At 33.5% G+C, this 13,015-nt stretch overlaps 1 protein-coding gene across 1 annotated transcript in view; it reads right to left on the reverse strand.

Moving 5' to 3' along the window:
• Positions 1-798: 798 nt before the first annotated feature.
• LOC106074733 (telomerase-binding protein EST1A-like) overlaps positions 799-13,015 on the reverse strand; it is a 29,130-nt gene continuing 16,913 nt past the window's right edge. The window contains exons 13-19 of the mRNA XM_056005972.1: positions 11,252-11,349; positions 10,029-10,312; positions 8,692-8,841; positions 7,390-7,540; positions 6,773-6,984; positions 5,710-5,791; positions 799-4,695 (exon numbers count right to left, since the gene is read on the reverse strand). Of these exons, the coding sequence (XP_055861947.1) occupies positions 4,565-4,695; positions 5,710-5,791; positions 6,773-6,984; positions 7,390-7,540; positions 8,692-8,841; positions 10,029-10,312; positions 11,252-11,349 (1,108 nt within the window). The 3' untranslated portion in view covers positions 799-4,564. The remainder of the gene's footprint in view (positions 4,696-5,709; positions 5,792-6,772; positions 6,985-7,389; positions 7,541-8,691; positions 8,842-10,028; positions 10,313-11,251; positions 11,350-13,015) is intronic.

The raw sequence follows: 13,015 nt of genomic DNA on the forward strand, positions 1-13,015 counted from the left end.
GGATGACTCTCGGGATGCGATTAACTTTGTGTGTGTGTCACATGACGTTTGAAGAGGTGTTCTTTTATTTGCCTGCCACAGCTCGTGCAACGAGAAAACGCTTTGACTAGTTTTTTTTTATAAATCATGTTTGTAAGTTTGCATTCAAAATGTTAGTAATGGTTTTAGAATAGAAACATTTGGTTTTATCTTTTTATCAGTGTTTGTAACTCATTGTGAGTGTGTACCAACAGGTGCCAATGTTTGTAACTCATCATTAGTATGTGTGCCAAATGTTTGTAACACATTATAGTGTGTGTGTACCAAGTGTTTGTAGCTCATGTGTATGTGTGTACCAAATATTTGTAATTCATTATAGTGTATGTGTGCCAAATGTTTGTAACACATTATAGTGTGTGTGTACCAAGTGTTTGTAACTCATGTGTATGTGTGTACCAAATATTTGTAATTCATTATAGTGTGTGTGTACCCAATGTTTGTAACTCGTGTATGTGTGTACCAAATATTTGTAATTCATTATAGTGTGTGTGTACCCAATGTTTGTAACTCGTGTATGTGTGTACCAAATATTTGTAATTCATTATAGTGTGTGTGTACCAAATGTTAGTAACTCATGTGTATGTGTGTACCAAATGTTTGTAATTCATTATAGTGTGTGTACCAAATGTTTGTAACTTGTGTATGTGTATACCAAATGTTTGTAACTCATTATAGTGTGTGTGTGTGTCACCATGAAGGAGTCAACATCTAAAGACACACATCTGTCCTGACAAAAGCAATGCACTAAAACACTCAAAAAAGAATAAAACAAACATTTATTGAAGTTGCACAAAACAGAAACCAAAACACATCACCAGTCAATGTTTACTGACCTAATCTCACTGGTCTATTCTCACTGACCTAATGATACCAGCAGATTCCCATTGACATAATGACAACTCTAAAACAGAATTTCCTTTGCACTGCTGTCAAGTAATAAAAGCTAGCATGGATTGGCTTTCTAATCCTAAACAACTGAATGCAATACAAAGGTTTAAAATCAAATCAACACTACATTCAATGTAATCATTAAAATTAAGTAACTAGTACTTCCAAATCCAATCCACATTTAAAATTAGTTTCCTCTATCAGAGATAAATAACTAATGTTAATTACAAAAAAAAAATGTAAAAAAACATTTCGATTTTTCACTAATTTTCACCCTTTAAATGACACTTGTTACTAGCCTTTGTACTATCTTCCATCACAAAGTATGCACATACCTTCGCACATGTGATGTATGCGCTTGGATCAAACGAAAACAAAAAAGTTATGAAGACAACTTTAAACAGATTCAGAAAAATAAAATTTAGAGACAAAACAAGTTCTGTCACATCATCAATCAATTCAGTCACGTCATCAATCAATTCAGTCACATCATCCATAAATTCAGTCACATCATCCATAAATTCAGTCACATCATCAATCAATTCAGTCACATCATTTCTGTTGTACTGTCCCAGCATCTTTAGAGTCTGGACATTGCCAACTAATAGTCTATTACAACATAATCACAAAGTCACTTCCGTCCACAAGATGATCGAGCAGAGAACTAATCCCTTCCTGGCATTCATTCAGGAGACCCACAAAATGACTCAAAAAAGTGCAAACAGCACTTAGCACAAATATTAACATATAAAAATGTCATGTAAATGTCAGGTCATCTGAGATGACAGTAATTGCACTTGAATGACAAGATTTGGGGGAAAAAAATGACAATACAATTTCAAATTCATTTCAAATGATTAGCTTAATTTATGACAGAAATTCAATCATAGTCAAAGATAATATCACCAATTTGATTAGCCATGTTGCACTCATAAATAGAAAAATATTTGGACAAATTTTCATTTCATGTCTATTGATCTTAAGGAAAATTAAAAAAAAAAAACTGTGGTGACATTAACCAACAAATAAGTTATATTACAATTTTTCAGCTAACAGCAAAAGTTGAAACCCAACCATAACATTAGCTAAGCTAAAGCAATCCATTGAAGCAAAAATGACTTTTCTTTTTTCAAACCATGGGTTTTATACATATGTCAACAATCCCTTAACAGAGCCTCAATCTAGCAATTTTTATTGCAATGACAATATACTTGCTGAGGCACTGATTGGGAATAATTATTAAGTCAAAACATTTTCATCCTAAATAACACAATTTCAATAGTATGGGTGTAGGTCAAAGTATGCAAGGATCTCTAAGGACTGCATGATGGGTAGACCCAAAGGTCAAGGTCATTATGTAGCTAAGGCATTGGTTAATAAGTTAATAATTACAATGTGATTTCTGTAACAGGTTTTAGAAACTGTGCACAACTTTCTGAATGTTAAAAGAATGAAGTCATAAATGTTCTCCAGCATACAGGAACAAGTACTCCAAATGACTCAACTGACCTCTTTAATCCAACATTATTGTCAATTCATCTTTTACAGTCCTGTTTACCCTTATAGTTGATGTAATTGAACATTTGACAACTTTTTTTTTTTACTAAAGGAACTCATAAAAAAAGATTAGTATAAAGAGAACACGGCAATAAAATATTAAACACAGAATCTCTACTTTAATCAATTCTTGTTTGATTGTCCTAAAAAGAAACATCTCAGAGTATTGGGTTAAACTAAACAAAAAGTTGGAAATGGCAATGGAAACAAAATTAGATCTGCAAATTCCATTCAAAATGTATAACATGACTGACTGCTGTTGCAATGTAGGTCTTAGATTTTCTAAATCCTAGAAAAACAATTGATGTCTTAAAATGAGACATACAGGTCAAAGACATGCAGAGAGACAGACCAACAACATTTCTGAACCTAACCCTAACCCCAAACCAATCTCACTAAAACATTTCTCTTAACAAGTCATGACGATACAGAATGATACCGTTTTACAACCGACAATAAATCTTCATGTTTCAAAGTTGACAATTTATTACTAATTTTTTTAAACAATTAAACACATTTGTTATGCAACATATTAACAAATTGAAAATCTCAACATTGCGGATCAAATTCGTTAACTATGTATACGGGATGTGGTGGCTGAGTGATTAAAGCACTTGTCCCCTGAACGGATAGTCTTGAGCTGAAGAGAAATTAAAACAGGAGAATGTTCTTGGGTGCCTAGCACTCTAATGAAACCAGAAATGAGCAGGGGGTGTAAAGGTAGTTAGTTGGATGTTGTGCTACTCACATGAGACGTCAATGACATTTTTCCCAACTGTCCTCTTCAAATTATTTTTTAAATTAATTACTCCAGAATTTTAAATTTTCATTCTGTAAACATTATGGCACAATTCATTTCAAATTAATTCTAAAAAAAATTGAAACAATTCTAAACAAAACTTGATCATCAAGACATATTTCATGACATCATTAGAAAACAATGAGAAGGTATCAAGTCCTCGAGAACTTATCCAATCCTCAAGAATTCATCCAGTCCTCAAGAAATCATCCAGTCTTCAAGAACTTACCCAGTTCTCACTACTAAAGTTGTGCTCAACAAAACTAAACAGCACACAATCAAGAAGAAGCCAGAGAGTCTTGACATTAAGTAGAAACAAGAAGTCTGTTATGTAGTTGAACTTTCTGCTCGCAGAGAACAAACAACTGTCTGAGTGTCTCATCACCATGTGAAACGGGGTTCAATATTATACAATTTGAGGATAAAAAAACATGTTTTTTTTTATGTTTGTTCCATATCCAAAATCTATGTTTCTATATCTAGAGTTAGGTTTGTGCTAGACACATTGCCTATAACAATATGTTTCTGAGATTAACATTAAAAGACAAGAAGCATAAAAAAAAAAAAACATTTTTGCATTTGATAGACACTAACAACCTACAAATGTCCTACACATTTAAAAAGTATGGTGAAATACTTTGCACTCTATAATTGGATATTCCTTTTCAAAAATAAGTTCACTTTAGCCGTAAAATCAAAATTTCTATACAACGGTAATATTTCTGTAAAAAAAAAATTTTTTTATTGACCAAAGAACGACAGATGTTAGTTTTATGATCTCTTAGGTATTGGAAATAAAAATTTTTATTAGTTGAAAAAAAAAAAAAAAAACAGAATTTAATAAAACACACTAATAATAATAAAAAAATGTCTTAAAGTTGCACAAATGTCACTTGGTTGGCAGTTAAAGCCTTGTAGTAAGTACTGTTAAGCTGACCTTTCAGCAATATTAAGAGGGGACCCTATGTCAATCATAGGACCTGTTCATATAAACCAGCGAATAGTTGACACACTTGCTACTAAATTTAGCCTCCTCTTCAAGCAGATAACCTTGGCATTACCAAGAATTACAAGACATTTCACAGCAGAGGCTATAAGGGACACAACTCCATTGCTCAAAACTGATAACTAAACACAAGCATGCAAGACGGAATGGTGGTGCTGGTGGCACAGGCCCCAATCCATTTTACCAGAGACAGGAAACGACTGATCTAATACAAAAAGCTGTTGGGAGGGCTGTCAGTGAAGGTTCAAACCAAGCCAAGGTTCCTTGGCATGAATTCAGGTTATTTTACTCCAACGTTTGAAGTTGGGGACATCTTTAACAGGTATATTACATGTGTGAGCTTTGAGGCGCAGGTTCCTGTCATCTGTTAGCAGCACAACTTCTCGATACAGTCTGACTGGTTGGTCTGAAATGAATGGGAAACACAAAGTAAGGAGAGACCAGCAAATCCTGGGGAAGCATTTTTAATTCAACTCCTCTTTCATCACAATAATTAAAAGGTGTTTGTCATTGTACTGACAGAAACAGCTGAGCTAAACATAATTTAAAGGCAGTTGGCCATTATCCTGACAGGCACAGCTGAGCTAAACATAATTTAAAGGCAGTTGGCCATTATCCTGACAGAAACAGCTGAGCTAAACATAATTTAAAGGCAGTTGGCCATTATCCTGACAGAAACAGCTGAGCTAAACATAATTTAAAGGCAGTTGGCCATTATCCTGACAGAAACAGCTGAGCTAAACATAATTTAAAGGCAGTTGGCCATTATCCTGACAGAAACAGTTGAGCTAAACATAATTTAAAGGCAGTTGGCCATTATCCTGACAGAAACAGCTGAGCTAAACATAATTTAAAGGCAGTTGGCAATTACCCTGACCGAAACAGCTGAGCTAAACATAATTTAAAGGCAGTTGGCCATTACCCTGACTGAAACAGCTGAGCTAAACATAATTTAAAGGCAGTTGGCCATTACCCTGACCGAAACAGCTGAGCTAAACATCTCTAATGGCGCATGGGATGTTAGATACTGAACTCAGCCTGATAAAACAAAGCTGACATCCTGTCAAAACATGGCTAGAGCTTTTATTGTACTAACTGACTCTCTTGCTAATAAAGCCTTAGATTCTATAACACTTCTTCCTATACAATCAGACATTGATGGACTAGAACTGAGCTTCAAGTAATGAAAACGCCTGTGCACCAAGAACATTTTCTTCTTTATAGCAATTTTTTAATTAAATTACACACTATTATCTCTTAGTGTTGATGATACAAAAATCTAAACTAACTGACCAGCACTATTGACATGAAGATACATGAGGACAGAAAACTTGTGTCATCAATTATTACTTTCTGAAATGTTTTTACACAAACTGTGAGGAAAAAGAAAGTTGCTTTTAGAACAAAAAAAATCTATTACCTTTATCTTTGGGCATAAATTCTCTGGCCATATCTTTACAGTAATGTAGACAGCAGTTCAAAATAATGTCATCATTGATGCCCTGGAAAAGAAATTCACTAATACAATCTTGACGGGGTAAAGAAGTCAACACATAATAAAGAACCACAGACAGGACATAATAAAGAACCACAGACAGGACATAATAAAGAACCACAGACAGGACAAAATGGTTTGGGCTTTTTTTTTTTACACTAGATGTAGTTTAAATTTTAAATAAGAGCAATTAACTTCCAATATCCATTAGACCCTGTGAGTTTAGACCAATATTTTACATTGGAATGAAATGGAGCTAGTATCACTAGTATTCATAGATGACATACAGCTGGTTCTATCAAATATTAGTTATACTGTTTTTTTGTTTGGTGTAATGCACAAATTGTAAGACAAATTTCCATACGGACAATACAATTATTATTATAATGTATACAGCTGAATCTGGTTCATCAGACCAGCAGTTTACTTGTACTGATTCCTAAAGTACATAAACATTCTTGAAACGTATAACATGTTAGTGTAATCAAACTAGCCTGTTATTAGGACGAAAATGATTGTTTCTAGAAGTGGTCCAATGAACTGGAATCAACTATAAATGAATTGATCTCATATATAGTGGAGTCTAACTTTGGATTGCTTCACCAAGGTGGCTAAAATATGTTTAAATATTGATTCCAGAGGCCTGAACAACACACTGGCCACAAAACATCCCTAAAGGAGAAAAACTATATGTGGAGCTGCATGGTCTGGAAACTACAATGCAGTTCACCACAGAAATTGGACTAGTTTATTAAATCTTCCAACACAATTGTAATAATAAGAAGGCAGAAGAAGAAATAGTTCATGAAACCCTCCAACACAATTGTAATAATAAGAAGGCAGAAGAAGAAATAGTGAAAAGTTAATACAACAAAATTTGGTGAAGCTCATGTGTTGCTGGTTTCATCAGGCTGTAGGATACAATGTCTGTTTCCAACTCTCATGAATCACTCCCCAATGCACTATTTCATAGGTGGCTGTTACTTACTGCGTTATTAGGCTCCTCACTTCTGAAAGCAATCGTTTCCAATGTGGACCCCTTAGCAGTCAGAGCTTTCAGGTTTGGGTTCTTCTTTTCAAACTCAGACTCCAGGAAATCAATGGCTGCCTGAGACTGGGTCTTCACCATGTGGGCGTGGTCAGGGCTGTCATACTGCTTGTCTCTGGCACCACGAGCCAGGCCATCCAATTCATTGATAACTGACCAAATGGAAGGAAGCAAACAACTTTACAGGAATCGAATATTTAGCGCTAGACATAAGCTAATTGGACTAAGTTCTCAGAAATGAATGCTCCATAATGGTGAATACAAAAAAACAGCTAATTAACATAGGCACTTTAAAATTGTAGAAAACACTAATTGAACTGAGGCAAACAATCAAAAATAAACTTGTGTTGATCATTAATGTTGTTATATACAAGAGAATCAATGTGTCACTGTCTGTCTCATGTTTGAAACATTAAAAGAAAACAAGTAAAAGCAGCAAAAAGAAAATAAAGAAGGCTACACACATTTTGTTTTATACAAGTTTGATTAACATGAGGGAATGATAAGGAATGATGAATGTCATATCATTCTAACATTGGCTTGACAAAAACACTCACCCACAAGGGGGACAACCAATGTATATTTTTTGGACTGGAGAATCTTCTGTACAGAACTGAAATGATCAATGAAGCAGTTCGTGTCGGGGATGAGGAAGATGGGACAGATTTCCAGCTCTATCTTGGCATGACGATGGCTGTCCAGAATTGCCTGAAATAAATTTAATTCAATGTTAGCTAATACATTTAATATCAATTAAATAAAAGTGTTTTACATAAACATTGGTGAGCTACGATGAAAATGTAATTATGTTACATTGGTGTGTAAAGTAATAATGCATTAAATAAAAATTACAATATAAAGTCATGTATTCAGATATATTATAATACATGTTTTCTGCTTCTAAAGAGAAATGGAATATTGTAGACTAGTAAACACAATAAATTTCACAGAACAGAAACAAACAATGCTGTAATTTTGAAACATAATATCACAACTTGAAATAACAACAACAGACAATGCTGTAATTTGTAAACATAATATCACAACATGACAAAACATCAACAACAAACAATGCTGTAATTTTGAAACATAATATCACAACATGACAAAACATCAACAACAAACAATGCTGTAATTTTGAAACATAATATCACAACATGACAAAACATCAACAACAAACAATGCTGTAATTTTGAAACATAATATCACAACATGACAAAACATCAACAACAAACAATGCTGTAATTCTAGGACATAATATCACAACTTAAAATAACAACAACAGACAATGCTGTAATTTGTAAACATAATATCACAACATGTCCACAAAGACTTCACTTTCTTTTTCTACAAGCGTACAAACAACAGGTTTACTGATGAGATCTTTATTCTCTTCTATTTAAACTAATGAAAGCTAAAAATGAAATGACAGGACTCAAGGAAAGCTTCTGGGTCACAGAGCAATATAGAATTATGCTTGTGGTTTACCAGAACAAAATCCTATAGCTTGTTCTGGACAGGGGTGTTACATGTACAAAATACAAGCTTTCTCCTAGTTACTAGGAGGTGTGGTGGGTGAGTGGTAGAGCGATTGACTTCTGAACCAGGAGTCGGGTTCGAATCCAGTGAAGATTGGGATTTTTACTTTTGGGATCTTTAGGGCGCCTTTGAGTCCACCCAGTTGTAATAGGTACCTGATACTAGGTTGGGGAAAAGTAAAGGTGGTTGGTCATTATGCTGGCAACATGACAACCTTGTTAACGGTGGGCCACAAAAACAGATGACCTTTACATCATCTGCTCCATAGATCACAAGGTCTAAAAGGGGAACTTAAAAATTTTACTTAACTAGTCACTGACCTCCATATTTTCTTTATTCTTCTCTCTTTCTTCTCTCTGTCGACTCAGCTCGGCTTTCTTAGCCTTCAACAGCTCAATATTGTTTTTTTCATTGGTCTCCTTCTTGGCATCATCCCCAGAGTCGTCATGCTCGATGATAACACCATCAGACTAGAAGAGGAACAAATGAGTTATTTCCTAGCTTGTCTCATGTAGTCATATTATCAAGTTACTAAACATTAGCAGCAGCACAAACTAATATCATTTGAACTTAGAAGATTTGATTCAGTAGAGAAAACTAACTAATAGTGATTTGTTTTAGACAAGACTCATATTTGTTTTTAGCTACAGATTTTTAATATGTTTAACTAAATCGCTACTAGGCGCTACTAGGCTTATACTGCTGCATTATCATTTAAAATACTAAACCAATGGGGGTAACTCCAAATCACAAATAGAATGATAATACAAAATATATTCTCAAAAACATTATTTAAAAACCTTAAAAAAAAAAAGAAATGTATGACCTTTATAATGATATATAATTTCAATAGGTTTTTCTCAATTAAAACAATAAAAACAACAGGGAAAGAGAAAAAAAATTGCTTCTCCCCATCACATCAGTTAAGTATACAAAGACCAGTAGAGAATATTAGTAGGAGCTTAGAAGGCCTCTACACTAAACATTATATTTATATACCTTAGTAGCCTGCTGAGGTTTTGCTTATCTATCTGTCAGAGTTACCATTAGTTCTATCATTGCATCAACCAAAGTTGACTAGATCTAGATCTATTTTTATAAAAAATTTCCTTTTGGTCAACAAAATATCCGGCCAAGAAGTAGATTCAGTGACACAAGGTCTAGATCTAGATCCAGTGTTTACTTCACAATCTCTCAGAATCTGACTCAATCTCAGTCTATTGCTAAATTCTCATGATCAGTGTCTATATTAATTTCATCTTTATTATCAGCTGTACTAAGTATATTTTTCGCGATAAGGATTCTAAAAATTGAAAGGCCATCTAGAAAAAGGTCCAGAACATCTAAGTGAAAAAACAGCGAGTGAGTTAAAAATTCTAAATTCAAATATGAACAAAAATGTCTGAATTCTAATATAGACACCAATACTATATGAATGAAATATCCTGAATAATTCTTACATTTTCTTTACTGATAGAGTTTTAAAAAAATGTACAATGCTAGCATGGATAGCAACTGAAACAGTGTGTAGTCAATGTTTCTTACTAGATCAAGTAGGCCTCTTTAACTTCATATACAATGTGATCCAGGTTTTAAAGGACCAGGTACCACAGGTTTAATGAAAACTAAATTAAGCTGTAGTTCCAAATATACATACCTCTTCTCCAGAGTTGTCTTCCTTGTTCACTAGCTTCTCTTCAGATCTTGTTGGTGAAGGAGCTACTGCATAATACTTGCCACTCTCTACATTAAATGCCAGCATCGCTGGTTCTACACCACAGAGGTATTCCCCAAACAGACGCAGCTTCTCTATCCGCAGCCAGTCTTCTGCGAGCTCTTTGTCAACCTGAGTGTCTGCATAGAATATCTCTTGTGGTGCACTCAGCATGGGAACAAATCCAGCCAATGTAGTGTCCTCTTGGAGAATAACTGGTTCAAAACCTGTGTCAGAAAATATACCCAATTGATGTCTCCTTTCTGTAGTGTAAATCACTATTTGAAACCCATTTATTTTGAATGTTTTGTGAATATATCTTCACCATCGTTCAAACAACAAAAGTTCCCCTTTGAGACCAAACATTCTTTAGAAAGACATAATTTAATGTCAATAATTATACAGTAGCAGTAAAGTACTTGGCTTCCGAACCATGGGTGCCGGGTATGAATCCTGTTGAAGACTGGGATTTTTAACTTTGGGTGCATCAATGTCCATCAAGCTCTAATGGGTACACCTGAAATTAGTTGGGGAAAAGTATAGGTGGTTGGTCAATGCGCTGGCTAAATGACACCCTTGTAAACCGTAGGCCACAGAAACAGATGACCTTTACATCATCTGCCCTATAGATCACATTGACTGAAAGAGGAACTTGACTACTTTTTACTTTTACTTTTAATTATACAAAATTGTTATATGACCAGCACAAGAGACCAATTTAACCACCTCACAGGACTTTACACAATTCACCAATAAAAAATTCTGATCTCAAACCTTTGGATCTGATGTCAGCTATTTAACCTCAAATCTCAAGAATGTATTTATCATTGTACCAATGTCATACAGGTATGTATTTTATATTGCAAACTTTGAATGGAAGAATTTAGTCACTAATTGTATCTTTTCTCCTATGTCCATCTATATACGGACTGGTCTTTAGATGCTGATTTACTTGCAGTAGACTTGACATTCTTTGCTTATATTTAATATATTGAAAATAGGACCAAGACCTATCAACTTAGCTCAAACCACTGCAATTATCAGTCATAAGTCTTGGTGTAAAGTAAGTTTTTTTTAAAGATCAAGGCAGTTTTTATTTAAAAACACAACTACTTATCAGTGATTAGTCTTAGTCTGTATTTAAAACACAAAGCTGTGCTAGATACCTTCTTGCGATTCCCGAATTAAACATCCTTGTTTGGTTTCTATTTCATTCAGCAAATCACAGAAAGTGGCCAGGTTTTTCCAGACATCAATTTGTGGCCTGAAACATGTTAAGAGAAGCTGCTTTTTTTTGGATTGAAAATAGTCTAGTTTGGCAGAAATAAATCATTACATCCATTTCTGTTTTAAACACCAAACAAAAATGATAAAGTCATTACAAAATGATCCAGTAAAGAGGTGAGCCTACTCATGTTGAGGAAACCCATTAGCCATAGGCAGCATAGACAAGAAGCATTAGCCCCAGGGCAACGGTTTCATATGTGAATACTTTTTTTACTTTTAGTTATCTGTTCACTAAAAATGTAAGTAAAGTTTTGGTTACTTAACATGTTTTCAAATATAAGTAGTTAAAGTTTTGGTTACTTAACATGTTTTCAAATGTAAGTAGTTAAAGTTTTGGTTACTTAACATGTTTTCAAATGTAAGTAAAGTTTTGGTTACTTAACATATTTTCAAATGTAAGTAAAGTTTTGGTTACTTAACATGTTTTCAAATGTAAGTAAAGTTTTGGTTACTTAACATGTTTTCAAATGTAAGTAAAGTTTTGGTTACTTAACATGTTTTCAAATGTAAGTAGTTAAAGTTTTGGTTACTTAACATATTTTCAAATGTAAGTAAAGTTTTGGTTACTTAACATGTTTTCAAATGTAAGTAAAGTTTTGGTTACTTAACATGTTTTCAAATGTAAGTAAAGTTTTGGTTACTTAACATGTTTTCAAATGTAAGTAAAGTTTTGGTTATTTAACATGTTTTCAAATGTAAGTAAAGTTTTGGTTACTTAACATGTTTTCAAATGTAAGTAGTTAAAGTTTTGGTTACTTAACATGTTTTCAAATGTAAGTAAAGTTTTGGTTACTTAACATGTTTTCAAATGTAAGTAGTTAAAGTTTTGGTTACTTAACATGTTTTCAAATATGTATGACATTGCATCCCTAAATATTAATGACAACTGAAATGCTAAAATGTCACTTTTGAAGATAAAACAAAATACCAAAGCAAGCATCTGGTAATGGTTTGTAAAGGAATATGATTATTTACCAAACTCCAATATGAAACATTTTGGCAATGCCAAACATGGGCAAAAATAAGAAGCAACTGAGTAATACAGCATAAAAAATAACTCTGTCAGATAAAAGTCAACTTTCGAATTCACTCTTTTAAATTGGTAAGCCTTTGTGTCAAAAGTCATATTTTATCACTAAGTCATTAACAATTTTTAAGGGTGGTCATAATTTTTTGCAGGATATTTTTAAAGGGTAAGTCAAATGACTGATTGCAGGATATTTTCTAAAGGTAAATCAACGTTTGCAGAATGATATTTATAAAATGAAAACTCAATACAGGGTACACTGTGTTATTTAGGAAGAATGAATACAAATCTGACATGACCATCCAATTTTTTTGGTTACCTGTTCATTCAATCTAATATTGCCTAGCCCAACAATAATTGATTTATTGTTTAGTTTCCCTTCAGAAATTGAAATCTGAACAAAAACGTAATAAAAGAAAGTAGCCTTTGAGCCATGTAGAGCCAGGTATAAGTGAACTGAAAGAATCTGAACTATGACCAGAACTAAGTTGTTTTTGTTTTTTTTTACACATTTAAATTTTGTTTCTTCAGTGTTCAAATGATATTTTGTCCAATTATAGAGCCAGAATTTAGAGCATAGTTCTAAACTTGATAAAATATTAGTATTTAAATTCAA

The sequence above is a fragment of the Biomphalaria glabrata genome, chromosome 12 (genome assembly GCF_947242115.1).
Source record: "Biomphalaria glabrata chromosome 12, xgBioGlab47.1, whole genome shotgun sequence".
In the NCBI taxonomy this organism is placed as follows: domain Eukaryota; kingdom Metazoa; phylum Mollusca; class Gastropoda; family Planorbidae; genus Biomphalaria; species Biomphalaria glabrata.